General features: G+C 38.7%; 1 protein-coding gene across 2 annotated transcripts in view; it reads left to right on the plus strand.

Annotated features, from left to right (window-relative positions):
- LOC113406986 (arf-GAP with GTPase, ANK repeat and PH domain-containing protein 1) overlaps window positions 1-24,478 on the plus strand; it is a 636,559-nt gene that overhangs the window by 450,823 nt on the left and 161,258 nt on the right. For both annotated transcript variants that reach the window (XM_026653995.2, XM_026653996.2), the window contains one exon: window positions 16,702-16,863. In XM_026653995.2, the coding sequence (XP_026509780.1) occupies window positions 16,702-16,863 (162 nt within the window). The remainder of the gene's footprint in view (window positions 1-16,701; window positions 16,864-24,478) is intronic.

Consider the following 24,478-nt stretch of genomic DNA (forward strand, 5'->3'; position numbering starts at 1 on the left):
CCTGGCTGGCTTTCAGTCTTATGTGACATAACTACATACTTAAAAAAAAAAAAAAAAAAAAACTATGTTAAAGAACATGAAGGTTGCAATGTCTAATACTTGTTTAGAAAATGTGAGATTTATGATTCCTGTCCAACTTTAATTCAGCTTCTTTGCACTTATGCATTGTGATAGTCTTGGGCAATATCTCATAGGAAGTCTAATGGAACCCAGCAGTTCTGCGCAGTGTCTTAAACACAAGAGAACATACCTTCTTATTTAACAATTGTGTGCCTTATTCAGTTTCTCTCCTGTGCACTACATAAGGCAGGGATCCTGTAAAACACATGATAATGTAAATCAACCTATAACATAATGCATTTCCACAAGAAGGCAGAATTAAAATTGCACCTTAATTCTGGGGTTTTCTGACCCTCGAGTGCTTGTTTTTGCAACCTTAACATTCTTATAACATTTTTAGTATGAACTGTCCTGGGGTTTTTTAAGCTAACTGAAAAAAAGAGAACCATAGTGCCCCCTACATGGGCCATCCGCATTTTAATCCAGGACCATAATATGCACATCACAGACCTCTACTGCTCAATCTAAAGGAGTAAACGACAACAGTAATAGGCTATTGTGTTCTGTGAGAAGAGGCCACTAGAGGGGAATGCTACATATGCTTTGCCTGTGCCTTATACAGCTGTTTGCTAGACAGCAAAAGAATTTGGGAATCTGGAATCCTAAATTCTATTTTGGGCTCTTTAGGGAGTGGAGTGTCATCTGGCGGTGTCGTAGGAAGAGAGCCTGAGACATAAGCCCTTATATCAGAGGCCTGGTATGAGGTAGAACCTACTCACAGAACCTGGCAAGAACAGGGCTGATATTGCAAAAATACACATTCCTAAGAAGTGCTAGTCACAGAGTACTCACGCAAACACATCCTGATATCAAGTGGTACCAGAACATCCCAATATCAAGGACGGTACAAAAACAGTCCCTAAGGATAAGGGAATGCACTGACTCCTCCTGAGAGCAATGTCCCAGCTTTATAAAAAATACATTCTTTAAATAGCATGACCAAGGACTACAGGATGGCTTTGCTACAGGTAGTCTTGTGGTAAAAAAAGGAAACAGGCTAATTGTGGTGAGGTTGTAATTGAGGCTCAGCAGCCCCATAATGTAAAATTTGTGAGCCAAACAGCACCTGGAAGTTACATCTGTTAAATTGGCTTTGTAAAATGATGTATAGCAAGTACAGCATAGATTTCATGGGCAAAAAAGTGTTTAACTCTTAAGTCAATGTTGAAATTTTCTTCAAACAAGATTTAGTGTTTTTCCACCTCGCCCGATCTGCTTGAGAACAAAGGTTTAGCCTTGCCTTGAGACATGTATCCCAGTTCCAGCAGAACTATTTTGCTGGCTTTCCGTATTCCTGACTTTAAAGGCTTCACCAAGGGCACCGACGTAACTATCCATAATCTTTACCTCCCGCCAGGTTGTTGCCACGTCCCCAGCATCTAGGAGGGTAAGCCAGGAAAATAAATTAACATCCTAAAAACAAAATATCAAGTTCCCATTCCCCCCTTACTTAGCTCTAATTTTAGAGGCTCTCTAACTTACTGAGGGAAAATAAATACCTTAGTGAAGGTATGAAACAAAAAATTCTGAGTACTATCAATCACTTCCTTTCCAGAACCAGTAAAACTGATTGCAGAAAAGCTTTTCCCTCCTAACCTGGAATACATCTCTAATTAGGGCAGGTGACTCACCTGTTGGAGGCGAAGAAAAATAACCATCTCCTTTCCCTTGTCTCTTCCTAACAAGTCCTAGGACCCTATCTGAAGACATCTAAGGGCTTGTCTATATAGTGCATAGTCTTCACTAACGGAGTCTAAATTCTTGTGCGCACTAAGCGGCCAGTGTGGACCATGCTGGGCGTATTAAAATTCCCTAGCGCACATTAATATAGACCCAGTTCAAACAATATTACATTAATGCATTCTAGGGAACTTTTAGTGTACACCAGGAGGATCCATATAGGCCAGTTAGTACGTAACATAGCTAGCATGCCCCAGAATTTACACCCCTGTAATGTAGTCTAATGCACTGTGTAGACAACCCCTAAGGTAAGAAGTAGGGGAAGGAGTTTGTTTTTTTAGTGAAGTGCTATTTGTGGGAAGATCCCTGTAGAGGTTCAAGCTGTAGATAGTCTTCCAACCCAAGTTGCAAGGTTAGTTTGTTTGCAATGCGTATGATCCAAACTGCAGGTTTTAATTGGGGAATTGGGTTTGCACAGACTTACCCACAGGCTAGGCTACTTGCACACCAGGTTGAGCAGAGAGGAGGATGGTACAAATTCTCACTTTACTTAGCATTAGCAAGGCTCATTTCCTTCAGACCACACTTTAAAAAAGTTGTATTGCTGTCATGGCACTCCAAGTCCAAGTTGTGGGATATAACTTAAGTAAACACAGCATTTTATTTATTTAACTTTAAAGGTGAAGTGAAATTCTGTTTAGATTTTGTGACAGGCACAAAATAGACCAGCTTCACCATGCTGACCAGTCAGTGTGCCTCAAGTCTGACCTGGGACTACCTCTACAGGGGGTAATTTCCAAATCCCTTCAGCTTCCGCTGTATCCAGCGATACTGCCAAAAGAAGGGCCAATTCTGGGGTAGCAATACTAGATGCGGACATGTGTCCACCTGCTACATCAGCTGCTGAACAGCCCTCCTTTTATAGAAGTTATTAGCACAACTCTCAGTGACTTCAAATGGAGCAGATTCACCGGTCCAGTTTTCAGTTACCACTGACCAGGGTTAGATATGAGTTGGTGATCTGTGTGTCCGATGATTTGTCCCAGGAGCCATCCATTTTCTCTTACAAACAAACAAAACCACATCATATTTAGAGCCACTGATGTAGAAAGTTCACATCTAGAAAAGTGTACTGTACCAATAAATTGTTGAATGGTTAACGCTGTTAGTTACAGAAGACTTCGTACTATATATTCACCATTGTATGTACATTTAATAACACTGAAGTATTCGAAAATGTTTGTTAGCTGCACAGCTGTCATTAAGTTTGTTAAACACTATTATCATCTAACAATGTGTGACACTTTGGACATGTTGCAAAAATGTAAAGATGCTGTTCTCATAAATGTGAGTTTCATATCAGTTAATAATCCTGATCATCTGTCAAAGCTATGCAATGGCCATTAAGTAATCTTATTGTACACTGAAGTGCTTAGAATCAGATTAAGTTGTAATGAACTGCCTTCCAGACATTATTTAAAAATTGTTAAGTACAGAATTTATTTTTAAGTTAGAGTAATATACTTTTTAAATATCTAATATGGCATCATTGGGTTCTAATGGTGATAGTTTTTCCTTACAACTAAAAGTTACTTCCTTTTAAACTGAAATGAAATATACAGCCTGGTCTGTGTCACAGCATATAGTTTCCACAAAATATTTCATTACAGTAAACCTGAAGATTAGTGGCAATAGCCTCTAAATTGCATTGTGGTACTCAATTTAAAAAAAAAAAGTGGAGGCGGGCGCAGGGCAAACGTAATATAAAACCTAATAATACATGGATAAGGTCATTTATCTGTCTTAGATATGTATTGTTAATTTTCGACCTGGTCCAAAACCGACTGAAGTCAGTGAGTCTTTTAATTGACTTTGGTTAACTTGTGTGTGTGGTCCGTTTTAAATTGGAGGTATTGTGTGGGTTTAGATTTTATGATCAGGCACTTGCACCAAAGCCAGTAAGCACTGGCCAAGTAGTAAAATATTCTCAGGATCAGTCCCTAAATTCTTTAATCTATTCTGGATATAAATGATCAGCAATGAAAGTAAATGGCCCAGAGGGCTGGGGTATTGTTCTAACACTATGCATCCGAAGAAGTGAGGTTTTTACTCACGAAAGCTTATGCCCAAATAAATCTGCTAGTCTTTAAGGTGCCACCAGACTCCTTGTTGTTCTAACACTGAATATTTTCATTTTAAAATATATTTTGATAGTGTTTGGCTGACAAGGGTGTAAAAAGGAGCAGGAAAGAATATTTTCTAAAGAAACATCTAATTTTTATCTAAAATAACTCTTACACAGTGTGTAACACTTACAATATGCTATATTAGCAACAGTGTAAATGTGAATTATTTTAGCCTATTCCAGTACTCTAGCCAGCATTATGCAGTTAACCTGAACTGTTTTCTCTCCTTTCTTTCTCACTTGGACACATTATATGATTATACTGCGGACTGTAAACTCAGCGACTTGTGAGGAATTTTGTTCAAATTTTAACATTAATCACCAAAGTCTATTTTTGCTTTGATTGGGTTTCTACAAAAGACTCTCAGATGGATCATTTTATTTCTGTTGCTAATTCAGTTGCTGATAGCCCAACAACACGCAGCCATCCTACAAATTAAAAAAATGGTCACTTTTGTCACTTTGCACACAAAAAAGAGTCAAGTAATAAATATCTTGGAGATTACCCTTTCATCCTGCTAGAGGGTGATCCCTCAAGGTCATTTTTTCAGTTCTCTTCATGACACTGTTTGCCCCTCACCAGTATTAGAGAGAAATAAACATACAGGTCTGTCTCATCTTACGCGGGGGTTCCGTTCCGCGGTTAGCGCGTAAAGCGAAAACCGCGTATAGCCAAAATTCCATTGAGTTCAATGGCGGGCGAAATCGCCCGCACTACATGTATAGTATTAAAATTGTTATTTTTCTCTCTGTTTTGTTTTGTTTTTGCCAACCGCGTAAAGTTGAAATTGCGCATGTTAAATGCGCATAAGATGCGACAGACCTGTACTTTTGCTTTCAATATTCTGTGCTTCATAGAAAAGGGAGGGAAATATCAGGGCTACTTGAGTAAATGTTTTTGGGTTTTGGTTTTAAATCAGCATGAAACACTTTTGTGTTCATTCACAAATTTCTTGCTTTGTTTTTAAGCGTGCAGGAGGTTTGATTGGGATTCCTTCTTCCTCCAGTTCACAAATGGGGCTGAAGTCTAATAACAATTAGCAAGACAAACATTAGAAATATGTTCTGAACTTTCATGGACCTGAATGTAGGTGCCACAGTAGATGAGATAATTTACTGATGAGACAGCATTTGTTCCAAGCTGACTGATTTTTATGCCTCACTGTACTCTTGCACTGTATCCTGGTTAAAATCACAGATTTGTCCAGTCCCATTGATGGGATCTTGTCGAGTTTTGACTATTACATATTGTAATACTAACCAGTTGGATGTTCAGACCATTGCAAAACTGCTAGCTCTTTTATTCCCCCAATGATTTTAAAATATTAAAGCCATCAAGGGGGTTGAAGCTGATTTATCAAAAGGAGAAAAAAAATGCACAAATGTGTTTGGAGTATTGAAGTGCCGTTGACATCTAAAGTCCTAACCATGCTGTTTTCCTCCACACTCCAGCAATCAGGACATCCAGCAAACCCATAAAAAACCAAACTAATAGCATGAATATTCAGTGACCTAGAATACTAATTATTGTCATGAATATTAATGTGATCGGACTTGCTTTTTCCCCTTCTCTTTCTCTCTTGCTCTCTTTTTTTCCACTCAGCCGGCTCTAAAGATGGGCCATAATGAGAGCATTTAAGAGAGAGAGCGCTCTCCGCCGTGACAGGGACTGGGGTAATAAGGAGAGCTTGATTAACGTGGTGCACTTGGGGGAGAGATGAGAGGATTCACGTGGTCCTGTTGTGGGGGAGGCAATGAGGCACCGGCGGCTGTGTTGCTGCTCCCTCAGATTAATGAGGCCTAAGAGTGCATTAGGAACAGTGACAAAGGTTTGATCTAATGGGCTCAGTCATTTTTCCTTTGAGTGACAGACGCACAGAAGTAATTGGCTGTGCAGAATGGCAGCTCATTGGCAGTACTTAAGGATACATTATCCCCGTTGTGTGGCCCGCAGAGGCTGTTTATCAAAACTGCTCACACTGCAGACATGCATTCGCTGAGCTGCTGTTACAGTGGTAATAGCTATAAAAAAAATGTAACATCAAAATCGTAGCTATTGTCTTTTAGAAAGAAAGTTTCTCTGTTTTAGTTTAAAATGGTCTAGAAAATATTTTAATAATGATAATCTACTTTGTACACCAAGCATGAATATTTTTAGGCCCACAATTATGGGTGAGAATTTGGGGAAGTCTATTTTACTGGTACAGGAAGTATGACGTTAGTTTTTGTCCCATTTAAGTCATATGTTCATTGTGTCCAATTTAGAGGTTATTTAATGCACAGGTAATGCCTTTTTCCAGTTTAGTTACTATTAAACAACTTCCATAAGTCTTCACAGAGATCCCAAAGCACTTTACAAACTATGGCCCCAAGCCTGCAGATATTTCCACATGTTCTTAACTTTACACATGGGAATTGTACTCTCTTTGAATTTACTGATGTAACATTATTGAATTCATTGTCACTACTCCCATGCGTAGTGTTAAGCACATATATAACTGTTGTCATGATTTGGGCCCAAATACTTAACACACACAAATAACTTCCCAAAGAATGTACATACCCACCTCTGGGATGTTACAGCATACAGTAATAGTGAACAGAATTTGCTCAGAAAATGAATAGCAAAGGGAAACAGTGCAAAGGAAATATAATATGAGCAAACTGGGTTTTGGTCAGGATGATTTAACTAGAAATGTCCTTACTTTGCAAAAAGCGCCACAGGATCTTGAACAAAATCAGTTGGACGCGTTTGTGGTTTTACTGTGTGACCGAAAGGTGGCACATGTGAAAACATAATTTCCCTAATCATATTTGGAGTTGAAAGAAAAGCGTGCCCTCCTATTGAATCATTAATGCCACTTCCTGCAGCACCAGAGTAGTTTCTTGGCGTCCTCCCATCCATTCATTAAACTTGTCTCTACTTAGCTTGTGTCTACCAGTGAGATCCCAGCCTGAGGTTGTAGGGCTTCAGGCTTTTATTACTGTATTGGTGTGATTATTGACTATGAAAGAAAATTGTATCGAAATCGCACAAAATAATTCACTTAAGAAAACGGCATTAGACAAATAAACCAAACAAAACTCTTGGAGGATTATTGAAAACGAGTTCTGGGAATTTTGATGGGGGAATTGGAGGTTTATTTAGGCCCCTAGTAAGGTCCAGGAAAAAAACAGAGGTGCCATATTGTAGGCTGGTATTGCAGCTGGGTCCAAATGGAATTCATAGCAAGGAGACAGGTAAAGAAAACATGTTCTTTTGCCTTTCTCCATTAATAATCCCTGCCAATAACCTATCTGGCTCTAGTCCCTGCTCATGGTGCCTAACTGACAATGCTCCTTGCAGTAGACAGTCTTTCTCTCTTCCGCTCCCCCCCCCCCCCCCCCCCACACACACACACACACCTCTTACTGACTCATTCTGAATGGGTTTGGGGAGATGCTGTCCAGTTAGTAAGAAGTAGTGGTGCATCTTGATTTCAGCACTGGGCACAAATTCTGCCCTTGGGCCAGCAGGGAAAGGGAAGAAGCACCTTCTTTGAGAGAGTTATGATGGGATCCTAGGTGACATGTTGTCAGATTCCTGAGGGGCGTTTCCAATCGCTGTAGGGAAGGTCATCACAACATGTATGTTAGTAGGCACTGAAGAGAGCACAAGACAAATGGGAAGGTGCTGGAAGATTACTTGCCTCCCACAAAAAGTTAGTCTGCCAAAGGTGATTTCTGCATAGCTCTGGGAATTGGATTCGTTAGGGCAATGGAAGGCTAAAAGAAGGGGGAGCTTAAAGCACTTCTCACAAAAGTGGTGTCTTTCTACTCTCCTCTTCTACACCCTCATCCCCAGAATAACCCCAAATACAGAAGATTTTTGGCCACAATTTTAGCACAGCGGGCCAAGCTGTGGTCTAATCTACTTGGCAGGGCTGTTTAATGAATTAGAGGGCATTTCAGGAATATGCAGTATCTTGCAACATAAATTCACCCAAGCTGATTTGGTACAATTAACCCTCTGATACCGGGAGTCAGGATTTCCTGACCCTCTGCTCTAATGTATTTTTCATTAGTGTTAACAGCTGGGGAGCTGAGCCCTCTGGCCTTGAGAGGTTTATTTCCTTTTGGAAGAGAAACTCATAGTGATCACGAAGAGCTTAGCGCAAATAAACCATGAATATAGTGAAGGCCGAGTAATGTGCTAGAGCTCACCCTATGCCCTGTCTTCTTCTGTGCTATTGTAATCTCTCTCTCTCTCTCCTGGTCTCATCTATAGACAGTTTCTTGCAAAAAAAAAATGTATAATGGTAGATTGCCCAACTCTAGCATCATATATTCACCTCTTACTTTGAAAATAGTACACTGGGTGCACCCTGAATAAAACCTCTTACAACTCGGTTGTTTGCCTTGGGGATGGTGGGAAGTCACAAATGCACATACTGCAATGAATGCAGGCCGCTTGCATGCATTTCAATGATCTGTATCTCACTTTTTTATGGTACAGTTGTGAATTATATTCTTTTTGCCTTTGTAATTAGTGGGTGGAACAGATGGTGAAGGCTTAGTTTGAAGTGACGTGTCCATTAAAATGACCTGTGCTGCCCAGTGATGGTTCATGATAACATTTTTTTGTTAAGATGAAATATATTGGACAAAGACAGGAGTTACAGGAGCACTCACCATTAGTGTTTCAGTAGATACTAAAATTGTGCAAACAAACTACAGACTTCTGCAGAGCAAATGACTGCTTCAGAATAAGAATACCTTTTATTATCCTCACTCGTATCTAATTTTCATAACGTACAATTTTTGTCGTCTCTGGTTATAATTGAATAGGTGGTACCAGATAGGCATTGAATGGCATGAAATCATGAGTTTGGATAAATCTTCATTAGTGATATTTTAAAGATATTTCTAAATATTATGCAACTGAATTCTGTAGGGTCTAGCAATTTTGTGACATATTTGTGAAGACTATTTAATCAGGCAGTGTATGCCATGTGAATGGGGGGTCTATTCTCCCTACAATCCAGCTGTTTATTTCCCATTAATGAGTTGTTCACACAGACACTGATGGGAACAATGGTACCCTATTTTCATCCATCTACATTGGGCCTATCATATGGGCAAGTAAACCTTTTGAACTCTCTTTGCAGTTTGATGCTGTCCACACTGGCTTAATGAGTAAATAAAGCACAAATTTCATTCCTCATGCATCTTCCAGTGCCTCGTATTAAAAATCTCTCTCTGTTGAAAGGTGATTTTTTTAAGCATTGACTAAAATTGGGAATGTGCCTTGAATTCTAATCGTGGTGGTCTTTGAAGAGATTAATTGTTTGTGAAAGTGTAATTGAATGATCTGCAAACTGTATCATAACAGGGTATTTTATAATATCAGAAAAGAGTTTTAAATGTTCTAAAGCGGTCTACAGCTAGAAAGAGGAATTCTTCTTTTGATGCTGCTTTGGTAGATGAAAACATTTTTGTTCAATAGGAAACCAGCATCTTTTTTTGCTCATTTGAGACCAGTTCTGGCAACATACTGATATTCATTCAAATATAAATGCCATGTTCACTTTGAAATGCAAATTGTTTAAAGAAAAATAGCATATGGTAGAGGTAAGTACCTTTTCAAATCAGCTCCTACACTTTAGGGTTGTGAGTACAGCTAAAATTATTCTTTGGAAAGAAACTGGAGCCTTTGACACATTGAAGCTTGAACTAATCAAGGCTTCCCAGTAAGCATATACACATATCCATATCAAGGAAATAGTGCTGAGAATACACGGATTAGCATAGTAATTTAACTGCCCCCCTGCTAATCAACTTAAGCAACCAGCTGATGCATATATGATGTATTGGAAGAAGCACTTTTTCAGAACACAGAATGGACTAGGTAGTTGACCATGTATTTCATGTTAATGTTGATATATTGAGAGGGACAGAGAGGGAGACAGATGTAAAAGTGCAGCAAGTCCTTGCTTCTAAGGTTTTTAGATATAAAGGCTTCATAACATATATCTTACCATAATATGCAGAATCTACTTCTCAGTGAACATTGTTGGCTTCATATTTTGAGCTGGCTGGCTTGTCTGCTAAGAGACTGCTATGATTCCTTGCCACTGGCTCTGTATCCTGACATGTAAAATTAAAGAAATATTGCTTCTTGAAGGTGGGAAGAGGAGTTTGCCTCCTGGAGGAGAAAAATGAGTAGGAGTGTTTCCTGAAGCTTTGTGTGGCAGAACAAGTCCATAAGAACAGCAGTTGGCATTAACAAGGCTCCATTTGGATGCGAGTATAATAGCATTGTTGTCAACTTGACACGACTGAATAAAAGAGTCCGGGCATGTTATAATTAACCTGAAGGAGGAGTGAAAAATGAGCAATAGATTGGAAAAATATTTAAGTTCAAATAAATATGGTAGTCATTCAAGGATTGGTCCTGTGTCTGGTCAGAGTATGTTTGAGAAAACTCTCTATCTCTTATTCAGTTTTTATGTAGATCAGCCTTTTTGATATGTCAATGACCACATGGGGACTTTTATGCAGTTTGGTTTATTTAAAAAATTTTAGTGACCTCAAACAAGATTGAAAATTGTACTAATGCCTGTGATGGATTAAGGAGCTATTTGGTTGCAAAATCAAGCACAAAGCTGATAAATTGTATCATTGACCACAAAACAAAGCTGCATTATGGATCACCATGAAGTTAGCTTCTCAGATCCTACCATATTTGCTCCCAACTATCCAAAATTCCTCATGAATCTGAATTGACAGAATTAATTATATGATTCTCCTGAGTAATTCACTTTCTCTGTGGTGAAACTAATTTCACAGGCCAAATCATTTTTTCTAAATAAGTTTAAGGAATATATAAAATTTTGAACACTGCAATTTCAATATAAGAATCAACATGTTATGGATATTCTCTGTAAAGTTTAGCTCTTGTATCCCATCAAGGTTTAGAATGTGACTGGGCCTTTTTGTTCTAAATCTAGCTAAACGGCCAGAAAATGTTGACATTCAAAATATCCCTCTCTCCCCCACTCAGCCACCCAATTCAGACTGATGGCAATGTGTTATTCAAGCAAAGTTGTTCAATAATTGTTTTCCATCTTTCCATGATCTCGCAAAAACATTCCATCTTTTCTTTCACATACCAGTTTTCTCCTTCTCTATCTCTGCTATGAAGATTATCGCACAGGAACTCATCAAAAATAACTCTGTCTCTCATTCTATGCCTAGTAGAATGGACAGTTAAAGGTTAAAAATGGGCTTACATAGCATCACTCTTCAGTCCAGCATGTTGGATGCCACTTGTAAGGTCTTTGAGATGTCTTTCGAGGAGTTTCTCAATAGGAAATCTAATTCTGCTTCTAAAAATAATGCATTTCCAAAGCCATTGTATTCTAAAGGTGCTAAAATAGATGCCACGGTGAACAGGAATGCAGGATCATTCTGTTGCGGTGAATATCTGTCACCTTGAATTGGTGATTTTGCTCAATAAACCTAATTGGGAAGTTAAGATTAATGTAGAAAGTTGAGAACAAGCCTAGAAAAATGCTGTAAACATTCTAAACAAGGCTTAAAACAAGTAAAATATAAAACATAATACATGTAAAAATCTTTACCTTCCTCTATTGTCCAAACTTAAAATTAAGGGAACACAAAATGATATGTGGATGGGGAGAAGGTACCATTTTGTTGTGTGAGGACTTTAATAAGGAGCAAATAGTTAAGGAGTTTAGAGTTTAATGCGATACAAAAGTGGTTTCTGAGATCAAGGAAGTGCAGGTAGTATTGTTTTGTTTCCAGATGAAAGAAAAAGTGAAAAGACCTGACTTGTTCATCCAGCTGCTTCTAAATTGGTATACCATGACAGAATTTACCTGATTCCAAAACAAACAAACAAAGATTTCTAGTGACCCTACCACTCGGATCAGCAGCTATCCCACTCAGTAGTCCTCTCCTAACACAAGCTATAAACTAGGCATTATTTCATATATGAGAGAGGAGAATTTCTAATGTGCAACATCTAATGTCCCAAGTTCAGCAGCTAGGAGGCATGATAATATCACATGCTTCCACAGGCAGTATGGGCTTTTTAAGCCATGGATATTAAATATCTTTAGTGTAATCTTATATATAGTAATAAATATCTTTAGTGTAGTCTATTCTTTGAGATGTGTGACCTCATATATCTCCTAGCTTTGGCCTGAAGACAGGGCAGTGGGCAGGTCAGAAAACCTTGGAGTGCCATGCTCGGAATGCAAGAGTCAACCACCAGGCCAGGGAACATTAAAGCAGAACAAGTCAGCTACTAAGACTGTTTGACACCATAGTATGACCAGATGAGCAGCAACATTTGCTCTTGACCAACATCCGATCTGTACGCTTTTTGTGAGTTTGAAACTGTTTTCAGCTGGGCTATTGGCTCACCTGTACTATACTTTGCTGTGAAGAAAAGATCACAAAGGACTATGTTCACTAAGGGCCACAATCCTGCCAACAGTTGTGCATTTTGGTGACTTTGTATCCGAGTAGTCCCTTTGAAGCCAATGGGATTATTTGAATGAATAAAGTTACACATGTGCATGTATGCTTGTAGGATCAGGGTCTATCATAGCAGCTTTCTTGGGGGGAAAGGGAAAATTTCCAACGAACTCTGGCTATGGGCAGGCTAGTTAAGCACTTTACTGTTTGTTTTGGTTTTGAAGAGGAAATGAAGTAGTCTCAGGAAGGCAGAAAAGTTTGTCAGAACAAACCCTTCACAACCCAAGACTGGGACACTGGGGAGTAGGATGGTCTAGGGTCCCCATCTATCCGCAAGCGTTTACAACTGGGTAGTATCAGAAATATCAGCATTAGCAGATCACCCCATCTACTGGAAAAGTGGGTAGTTGTTCTCTGAATACAAATTACAAGCAATCAATTTCTGCTATTTTGCTTCTCCAAAGAGATTGAGATATGGGTTCAATCTGAAGTGTCATATCAGTTTCTGTGTCCGAAGTCTTTAAATATAAAAACTCTGAAATCAGTTTTGAGGGAGTCCTTAAAGGAAATGTGCATTTTATAGATGCCTACTTATTAAGGCCAGAAAAGGTCATTGTGACCATCTAGTCTGACCTCCTACATAACACAGGCCATAGAATTTCACCAAGTTGGTTTTGCATCATGCCCGTAACTTCTGGTTGAGCTAGAGCATATCTATTAGAGTGACTTTCTGTCTTGATTGAAAAGATGTAGTGATGTAGAATCCATCACATCCCTTAGTAAGTTGTTCCAATTGTTTATTATCCTTTCTGTTTGGGGGGGGGGGGGAAATGTCCTCTTATTAGTCTGAATTTGTCTAGCTTCAGCTTCTAACTATTGGATTTTGTGTTATGCCTTTGTCAGCTAGATTAAAGAGCCCTCTACTAGCATAAATCATGCCATATAGGTTCTTATGGACTTCAAGTTAAGTTGCCTCTTAACTTTCTCTTGTATACATTGAGCTTCTTTAGTGTCTCACTATAAAATGGGTTTTCCAGACCTCAGATCATTTTTGTAGCTCTTTTCTGAACCCTTTCCAGTGTGCAACATTCTTTTAAAAGTCTGGGCACAGGATTCCTTAAAGGTCTCACCGATGCTGTACCCAGTGATAACATCTCCATACATCTACTCAGTATTCCCCTGCTTATACATCCAAGGATAGTATTTGCCATTTTAGCCACAACATCATACTGGGAGCTCATGTTCAGCTGGCTATCCACAATGACCCGTACGTCCTTGTCACTCACTGGTTTCCAAAATACAGCCCCTTTTCCAATAAGTGTGACTTACTTCATAACCTCCTAGATATGACCTTCCATTTAGCTGTATTAGAACATAAGTGAGCCCAACTTACCGTGTGATCCAGATCGCTCTATAGAACTGATTTGTCCTTATTATTTACCACTCCATTAATGTGTGTTATCTGCATACCTTACCAGCAATGATTTATATGTGATCACTGATAAATTATGTAATAGCACTGGGGCAAGGACACATTTCTGTGAGACCCCATTAGAAACACAAAGCAATACAGCTTAGCCTTTCTACAGCTCCCCCACATTTGCAAAATAATAGCACAATAATGTGATGATGAGCTAAGTGATTCACAAATAGTCATGTCTGGTCTCTCTGGTATATGTGTCCCTGTGTGTCTGGTCCGCGTAGGATAGGAGTCTTCTGCAGCTCACAGTCAGAGTTTGGCTCTTTCCCTCAAACTGTAGAGAATCATCTTTCAGCTCTGGATGTTCCTGATGTGTCAGCCAAAATGGAGCTTTCACAATAGTTGTGTTTATTTTTTTTCTCGTTAGCAACTTTCTGACTCAAGTTTTTTTCCCAGACTATAAAACCTGGAGGAAAAGTGTGCTGATACTATATCAGAGAGAGCATGAGCTGGTGCGCAGAGAGATTCATTTGGAGAAAAAGTATTTATTTAATTGGAAAGAATGCAAAAAACTGTGTGTGCTTGATTCAGTATTTTAATGAGACTTCAGTCAAGAGGTGGGGTTCTAATCTGAATCTTCACCACATATGTGCTGTTTTGTGGGCAAGGTTTCGTTGCTGAACTTTACATGTGTTCCTAATGCCTCTTTAGAAAACACTGGCACAGGACGTTCAGATACTAGCCTTAGTAAAATGCATTAAATTGGTTGTTCAAACAGGCTCAAAAGAAGTGTTCACCTGTTGTAGATTTAACTTGTGACCAGTGTAATAGATGCCAATCAGACTATGGAGGTCACATGCGTAAAAGAATGGCTCAGAAAAAGGGATTAGAGAGGAAGTCCAGTGGTAAAGGTACTGGCCCAGGACTCAGGAGAACCAGGTTCAAATACATGCTCTGCCATAGGCTTCCTATGTGGCTTTGGGAAGATATTTAGTCTCTCTCTGCCTCAGTTCCCCATCTGTAAAATACCTCCTGGTTATGTTGAGGACAAATTCATTAAAGATTGGGGTGCTCAGATCTTACAGTAATGGAGGTTATACAAGTACCATAGACAGATAGTGTTTGGTCTCAGGGAGGCAATCTCACAAACTCTAATGAGAATCATAGAATATCAGGATTGGAAGGGACCTCAGGAGGTCATCTAGCACAAAGTATTTTACAAAGCTCTTCTTTCTTTCAAAACACTGCTGTTGGGAAAAGTCGTCATGATGGAACTGGGAGTCAGGAGATCTGGGTTTTATTTCCCGCTCTGCTACAGTCTTCCTCTGTGATCTTTGGTCATTTCCCACTTTTTCCACAGGTTAAATAATAGTAGATAATAATAAACTCCCTCACAAGAGTGTTGAATCTTAATTCACCAATGTTTCTGAACTCATCAATGGTTGTCGAATTGAAAGTGCTATGGAAGTGCAAAGTTTTTGTATGAAAGTATCTTAAAAGTGTGTGTATGTACACATAGAATATAGAGAGTCTTCAGTAGCAAAGAATTGCAAGGTGCTTTACAAACTTTACTAACTGTACGTTGTGTGTAGGTTTAGATGACTTTGCTTCCAATTCAGCTCTGCTGGAAAACCATTACCAGTTATTTTGTCTTTGAATGAAAATACTAAATGCTTTAAATCTGTCTCTAAAAATAGTATTCTTAAAGCCATTTAACCCTACTGTAGGATAGCCTTAACAATGGATTCACAATGTCCACTGTGTTTTGGTAAAGTCTGCCATGAAGAGATTGCAGCTATTAGAACATTCTTACAAAAATCAAACTAACACTTTAAAAATATTTTAAATTTGTTTAAACAGTAAATTGTAAATCAGTAATGGAGTATGTGATTAAAAACTAAACTGCAGAGTGAAATTTCTAGCGCATGTCAAACACAAGAACAGGAAAGATAGACTGAGACCACTGGAAGTCTAAGTTCATGAAAAGGGTTTTCTTTGTTTTGTCACTAAACTTGATTCAACTAGATCACTGTTTAGCTATTTCCTCCATTAAACTTTTTATTGAACTATTATCTGTCACAGCCCTTATGGATCATGAAAGCACTAAACCCATTTGCCCCCTGGTATTGCCTCCAGGTTGGTGATAGTTAAGTCTGTGGAAGATGGGTTTTATAGTTTTATAGTTGATTTTATGCTACTAGTACCAGTTTATTTACTGGCACTGTAGATTTTTCAATTTTGGCTTTATTCAGTGGTGGGGGGGGGGATACTCAATTAAAATAATTGAATTAGGATAAGAGGGTTTGAAGTGTCTCCATTTGATGAAGTTATTACACGTTTCGTATGTTAGAGTTATGTTTAGAGGGTCATGTTACATTTTCAGGACTTGCTTTTGTAAGGGTACAATGGATGGTTTGCTTAATGCTTATTAGTTTTTAAGGATTGGGTTTTTTCAGCATGTCTTTTATGCACTAAGCCAACACTTCCCAAAGCGTGAGGCACACGCCCACGAGGTGGGTAGGAAGGACTAGCTAGGGCAGTGCAGAGGATATATAAACTAAGATGTGTAGGCTTTTAACAACATATATCAGGGATGCACTGGGGGCTTGCAAGTATTTCCATTTTCTAGAAAAGGGTCGGGGGAACTCAGCTTCCAAAAGTTTAGCGAACACTGCATTCAAGTGCTGCTGCTGTTCTCCACATTAATGAAATTAGTGCTATCTCTGCTCTGTGGTACTGTAAGATTTATTCTCCTTAATGTGAATCAGCATTATCTTGTATAGTAACGGGGTTTTTTTTTGTTTGTTTCTAGGAAATGTGACTACTAGTACGTCTGTGTCTCAGATGGCAAGTGGGATCAGTCTAGTCTCCTTCAACAGTCGCCCCGATGGTATGCATCAGCGTTCCTACTCAGTTTCCAGTGCTGACCAATGGAGTGAGGCGACAGTCATTGCAAACTCTGGCATCAGCAGTGGTAAGAGACAAGTTGGGTTTTTTGCTAGAGTTCTTCTGTGTGGACTTATGTCACTCATCTAGGTACATTGTCCCAAGCAAAGCTGCAACCATTTAAACAGAACAAAAAGGATGAGAAGGGGGGAGAAGAACATAAATTAACAAAACATCTCTTCCTGTGGCATGGAAAGGCTAGGAGTGCTGTGGAAGCAGCGAACGTAACTGCACCAGGAAGGAGATGCCTTGTGTTGTCAACTACTCCATACCTGAAATTTCACATAGGCCCAAAATTATTAAAAGCATAGCAAAGCCAGGGTTGTTTTCTAAGTGCATAGCTTCCAAGACATCTTCACTGCATCTGTGAATGAAGGTACACAGTTCTCATCCCCTTATTCCCTTTGTTTGTGGTCTTAAGTGTTGAACTATTTATTATTTTATTTTTATTGTTGTAATTGGCTAGCTGTAGGCAGAGCCAGCCTTTGGAATGAATCCCACAGCCACTGTCTCCATAACCTCAATTGGAGGAATTTGTAAATGTCAGGACTACTCTGTTTCCTTTCTTAAAGACGTTTCTAGCCATCTCTCTTGTGAAGAGAGCCTTGAAACTGCTGACCAATCACAAGGGTTGCAAGTTTGTCATAGTGATTTGTCCAACAAAATCACAGTTGTCATTGATATCTTGATTTCTGAAAAGATCCCAGACCAATTTGATGTTGCGTCAGAGGTGTTGCCTGAGCTGCTATAAGCTCCCTACAAACTTGTAGCAGACTGTTTTCAGTTGAGCTTGTTCCTCTACTAAGCACACATTGTGGGCTTTGGCCTCAAGGGGGAATGTCTGAATAGCATGAAAGGTGCTGTGGTCCAGTGGACTACACATGGGATTGAGAACAAGAGAGTCCTTTATTCCAATCTTAGGTCTAACACATAATCTGTCTGTGACCTTGGTCAAGTCACTTCCTGCCTTAGTAGTCCCATCTGTAAAATGGGGCTATACTACTCGCCTCACATAGGGAGTTGTGAAGATTCCATTAATGTTAGTAATGCACTATGCAAGTGCTAAATTTTTAGTATTTGAAAGAGCGGCAAGGGGAAGCACCATGGAGAGCCCACAAAAGTATGGTGGAAGTAATGGAATGGAGAAATCATAAAGTGGAAAGCAAAGGGAACCTTGAACAGAGTAAATGGAGGAAGGGTGTGAACAACATGGGATGAAGTGACCGTGAAAGAGAATTAGAGAAAAAGAAACTGCTGCTTTTGAGGCTACTCCTTAAAATAGTGACAGTTATAAGGGTCTCAGAAGGACACATTTTGTGGTGCGTGCACACACGCACACAGCTGTTGCTGTTTTGGGTGTATCTGCTGATCTTAGCTTTTTGTCTCTTATGTGGGCAAGCCCTACAGCATTCATGAGTGTGTTACCTATGCTGGTATGAAAAAGAGGCCTTCCCTTTCTCCTACACCCAGCTACATTTTATACCTCTTACATTAAGGACATCTAATTCTGTTTTATGACTTGGCAATCATATGTAATTACTTCTGGATCATAAGAGACAACAACCAGGGTCAGCTGTGCTCCATTTACTCAAAGGATACAGGAAGACTGAGAAGTAAATAACGATAGAAACGTGATATTTGCATCATTTCCTGCTTTGCTCTTTTACATTTTGAAAATACTGGGAGAACTTCTTTTCACTAGGTCTTAGACAAACAAATGTCAACATAAACATTAACTATTGTGATCGATAAAACTACTTCAAAAACTCAAAAATGATTCATCTCCATCAGTGTACCCTCTTTCTCTTAGATTGTAGAACTTATCCTTTATGCTGGCAGTTGACACATGAAAAACCCTTTTTAATTTCAGCTTTTTTGCCCCAATAAAAGGTTTTGAATTTTAGAATCATAAAAAGATAATGCTGTGAAAGCAGCAGGGATAGGGAGAAGCTAAGCATCTTTTGGAATTCAAATGCCAATGTACTGGAGAATATGCCTGCTTATTGTCACATGGTTTTATTGTAGACAAAATAACATATTGGGATTCAATTTTTCTCTGCACCTTTTTTCACATTAAATTAATACTTTGTGTGGCTCCCGAGAACTTTTCAAAGTCTTCCTATCCAGACCTTTGGTTTCCTGGGGCTTCAGTCTTTTAAGCAGCTGTGAACATCTCCTAATTAGATAAATTACTTTGTAGTGGGCAGAGCCACAAAACAGGAGGTGCTGGTTAAATTAAAGGGGAAAAAATAGAAAAATCCATTCTCTGAAATGGAATGCCCCACTGCTTTATGACTATTACTGTTGTAAGGTTTTACATTTAAGTACCTGAGGTTTAAAATTAAATGTCTAATATAATTTGGCACTGGTAACAGGAAGCCTGTGACTGCCCTTAGAGAAAATCTAGACAGCTTAGTTCAATGTTTCAAATTGCTGTCTGCTTGATAGTGAGCAAATCATAGGTTTGGATCGCTATTTAGCTAAATACCACATGCTGCTCAGCATAATTTTAAATGCAGTAACATGTTCGTCTTTAAGTTTCTGAATTTAAAAAGACTGTTCCAGGACTACATGAAATTTTTTTTTACCTTTTTTCTTACTCTTGTAAGTGTTTGACAGAAGTAATTTTAGCAGCAAGAGAATAAAAACTGGGGGCAGTAAATCCCTGTCTGGAAACCTCTTGTATAGATTCTTTATGGACCTAGAATTGATCTACATGTCAGATCCTGATGTAGCTTAAACTGTTTATCACCCTAATGGCAGAAGTAAGACCATGAACATCAACTTATAATCCTCTGTGAAAAAAATTGGTGTTTGCAGTCAATGAAGGAGCAGCTTAGGTTTATTGATAGATTTAGAACAATTACATCTGCAACAACTATTGGCTGATGGGTTTTCTTGAATCTGATTGGAAGCCTGTGATTTTTCTTTTCTTTGATTAATCATTTTCTTGATGGATAATTTTCTTTAAAGGTGTGGCTTCACACTCCTGGGGATAGGAGGGTCATATGGTCTCTGGGGAGCTATTCCTAACTTGCTTAGTTGTTAAATTTTACTTCAAGACAAGATCCTTTGTGTGTGCTTCACACATGCTTTTAGTGGTACTAAGTAAATACTGCCTCTGTTCATCTAACCATCAGTTCCATTTTTTTTTCTTGGCACAGGAAGGAAGTACACACCCACTTTTTCATTTTCTTCAAATTGTTCTAGTTTTCTCTTGGTTAGTATTTAGACTTCAGAGTTCTTGATTGTATTTTATTATTTTATATTGTAAAAAATGGAAATAGCTGTATTTTGCTGGGCCTATGAATTTTTGGTCAATCATTGGCTGTTGCTCGAATTATGAAGTATCTCAAGCTTGCGTAGGAAATTCATTCTTCCAGAGGAAAATATCAGTTATTACTAGCACTTGATACAATCACTGGTGAATACTGATCATGTCTGTTCTCTATTACATACAATTTATAGATCTTAACAGAGCTCAAGAGAGAGAAATTCCGTGATCTTAATAGGACCATCTCTTTTGATAAAAGGTGACCATAGCCAATTTTATGAGATCAGGAAACTAAGTTCTCCAGACCTCATTAACAAAAGGCTGAACATTTCTTTTCCATCCCAAGATATGCAATGCAGCTCATTCATTCTCTCTTCTCAGAAGTTCATTCACCCTCTCTTCTGAGAAGTTAGGATTTAAGGTTTGATTTGTTGGAATGTGTCCCAAAAATAGTATATTAGATACTCTTTCCATTTCAAGCATAACAAATGTTTATATGTAATAATAGTAATGATAATACCTAGCTCTTGCATAAGTTCTAGTGCCTCAAACTAGATTAATTCACACGCGACAGGGTATTTGTACTCTGCTTTTATGGAGCACCACGTATATTTCTAGAATAAATTATTACCATATTGTCACATGAAATCTTCTTGAATGCCATCTGCATATATTTAATCTCTGAAAGATGGTTTATTGTATTTACAGTGTCATCTCTTCAGTAACTTGTATAAAGCACAACACCTAGTTTCTATTCAGTCTCCAGCAGTTTGGTGTTATCAGGGTTTATCAACCTCAAATTAAGTTCCTGCTGTGCCAGGGGATACAACTGGTATTTTGAGCTTGTACATTTATGCAAACCTTACCCAGGTTACTTTTCTGATGGCAATCACTTTGTCTCATAACAATTAGTGAGTTACGGGCTCTGAAGACCTACGGTACATTTGAATAGAGAGGCTTGGCTTTGTGTGCACACTCAGGAAGTTTCTTCTGGCAGTAGTGTCAAAACTCAATTTTGAAGGTGAACTGGAAAGATTTTAGTTTTAAAGAATCATTTATAATCCCAAATCAATAACAAAGTTCGGGTAAGGTAAACTATATTGTATTTTTAATACATTCACAAAGCTTTTCAAAATTAGTTCCTCTGTCACTTATCTGCTAAGTCTTGCATACAAGATTTGGAACGTTCCCTGTAATAGCTAGTATCTTCACAAAACCCTCTAAAATGCTGGGATTCCTGTTTCAGGTGGTAATATCATCAATGGTTACAGAACATGTACAGAATCCTGAACTCAAGTCTCAAGTAGTAAACGAGAAGGAATGGATTTTCAAATCTTCTCTTTTAAAATGCAAATGTGTGTGTTTGTTTTTTACTTTGTTTATACACACAGGTCAGGTTACTGCTTTCTGGTTTTCAAATTAAATGTTTACATTTTGCTTTCAAACAAGTATTGCAGTGCCACTATTTTCTAATTCTTTCTAGCTTTCAACTTGGGGAAGCTTTGTTCTGCAAATTAGTTGCATCAACAAAGTCTCTTTGAAAAGTGGGGAACGCCATTAGAGAATTAATCCACCATTTTTGTTTTTCTGTAAGAGTGGAACATAAAGCAAGCCTGTGTCCAAAAGAACCTTTTCTGATAACCTATCAGTGTGCATCTGTCACTGTTGCACCATAGTAGCAACATTGAAATTTGAAGGGGCATGTCACAACTCAATCAATCATGTTGCAGCATCTACAAAACAGGCTTTGGCCAGTCCCACCAGATGAGATCTGCAAGGCTGCAACATGGTATTTTGACCATACATTTTCCAATCATCATTACAGTATTCTGGTGTAGTAACAAAAACAAAACAACAACAACAAAGGTTTAAGGTTTGGGCTATTACCTAGCTGAGTGCTCATATCTTCCCTATTTCTTAATGTGCTTTTTATCTGCTATAAGATAGGTTCTTAATCAGAATATAAAGAATGATCTAAACAAAATGCTAAGCTGCTGCTTAAAAGGGCTTGATTAAGGTCTTAGTCAAAGAAGTTTACTTATATTTGACACTTCTTAAGAAAGATTTTCTTCCTCCTCTATTCATCTAATAGCAGACGAGTGGTGGCTGGTTATATTACCATGCAGTATTTATCTTTCCATCAGAAAGAAATCTCTCTTGGTTTTCTAGCAATATAAATCCTACAGCCAATTTTCTTTCTCTTTAGAGAAATGAGATGGTTTTAAGTAGATTTCTGTGCATGTAGTGCTGTTCTCCCATTTAACAGTTGGTTAGTGTTCTGGAGTTTGCTGTAGTGTCAATTATTTTTAACTTATATAATTCACTGCATATACAAATGTAAAAATAATTTTAAATTGTTGTTTATCTTAAACAAAAAGGAAAGAAACAGTATGCAAAGAAAAAATCTCTACATACAAACTCCCTTCTCGCTACAAAGCAAACCACTCCCTGCAGAAAGTCAGTGTGTCAGAATATCAGGGAAAACAAATTCCACAATGAAGATCCCTCTAATAAGAACACCATGAAGCAATGGGCTAAATTTTCCAAATTGAATAGTGTGATACCATCAAGGGACTTAATAATTACAGGACAGGTGCTTAGCACATTCTGAAAACCAGCTCCCTCAGAGTGCCTGAATACGGACACCTCAAAATTGGGGCACCCAGATTCACTAGTCTCTCTTGGAAAATTGTATCTTTCATGCTTCAGCCAACTACAATTTATCTGGCATGCATGGAACACAGGCTAATCTCTTGGGTATCTAAAACTCTAACCGTATAGTGACAACAATGTCAGCTCCTTCACCCATATGTGAAAATTATTAGGAAGCCAGTTCAGTTTTTGTGGATGACGCATCTTCTTTGCAGCTAATAGTGCCTAACTGGGAAACAGCTACATTCTGTATTACTTCTAGATTCAGAATGCTCTTAAAATTTAGCCCCAAGTAAAAAGCATTGCAGTTCTCCAACCTGGAGTTACCCAAAATAAGGATAGAGATGTCAAGATCCAGACTTAAGGGGAATAGTTGCAAAAGTGCAGATAAAAAAGATGCTTTTGGTCTCTCACATCACTGGGATTCCCAGAACAAATTGTGAATTAATTAAAAGGCAGCACCTTCCTGATCTCAAAACAGAGGACAGAACTCTCCTTATCATATGTTCGAGATCCTTCCCCCAACCCCTAGTCATCATCACCAACTTGTCCAGATTAGCCTTCAGCCAGTTTGCTCTCATCCAGAGTGCATTTCTCACTAGACATTATATCCATCTATCTTGGTGCTATACAGGGTCCTCATCACCACAGTATCAGAGCACCGTGCTAAAGTACAGACTCTGACTTCTGTGTTCTTATGGGAGTGACACACAGCAGCTCATATCATTTGCATGTTCGTAGTCTTGGCTGCATATTATGTCATACTTTCCCTTAGCAGCATCACATGTGTGTTAAACTGGAGGGGGCCACAGGATAGAGCCGTGCGGAAACCTATAAAAGATGTCAAAAAACAATCTGTAGAACTGCTTGAGAGGGAAGAAACAAGACCGGTTCAGAACTAAAGGTTACTTAGAATCAAAAGCTGCTAACACATATAAAGAAAAGTCATCATGGACACCTGGTCATTGTCCACCATCATGAGATCATCAACCAACAGGACCAGTGTGGTCTGTATCATGCGTAGGCCTAAAAATAGATTGAGATAAATGAAGGAAATCTGAGAGCTCCAAAGGGCACTGCAGTTGCCTGATTATAATTTTCTCATGGTCTGACTGGATAAGGAAAAATTAGTTAATAGCAGCAACACATGGTGGTTCCTTGGGCAAATCCCTGATGACTTAAATTAAGTGAAGCAAAGTACCCTATCTCTCTATAGGAAGATATTGTTAATCTCAGCCATCAGGAAATCCAGTGCTTCCCAGTTGCTTTTCACAAGACTTGAAGACCGTTGATCCAATTGGCAGGTTGTATGCTAAGCTCCCTGAGTAATGCTAGAATCTCATTGAGGAGTTTCTGCTAGCTTCCCTCAGTGAAAACGCTATATTTGTGCTCTCCACACATGGAAAAGGCCCGGCTGGGACCGTCAAATCCTGGAAATAAATGCATGTCTACACAGATGGCGTCAGCAAAAAGACTTTGGCTTTTGACAACGAGTTGATGTTCCAGGAAAGAGGATTACCGTGTTGGAAGGGGCTCCATCTATCAAATACTGGGAAGAGCATCTTTGGACATCGTCTGGCTAACCTTATAAAGAGAGCTTTAAACTAGGTCCTATGAGGGGTGGCGACAAAAATCCAGCCAATGCACATCTAGGCTCAAGTAATGAAGACAAGGAAAAGGGGCAAATTTCTGGACAAGGACTTGAAACCACCATTGC

Source organism: Terrapene carolina, unplaced genomic scaffold, assembly GCF_002925995.2.
Source record: "Terrapene carolina triunguis isolate 2854851 unplaced genomic scaffold, T_m_triunguis-2.0 Scaffold175, whole genome shotgun sequence".
NCBI lineage: Eukaryota > Metazoa > Chordata > Testudines > Emydidae > Terrapene > Terrapene triunguis.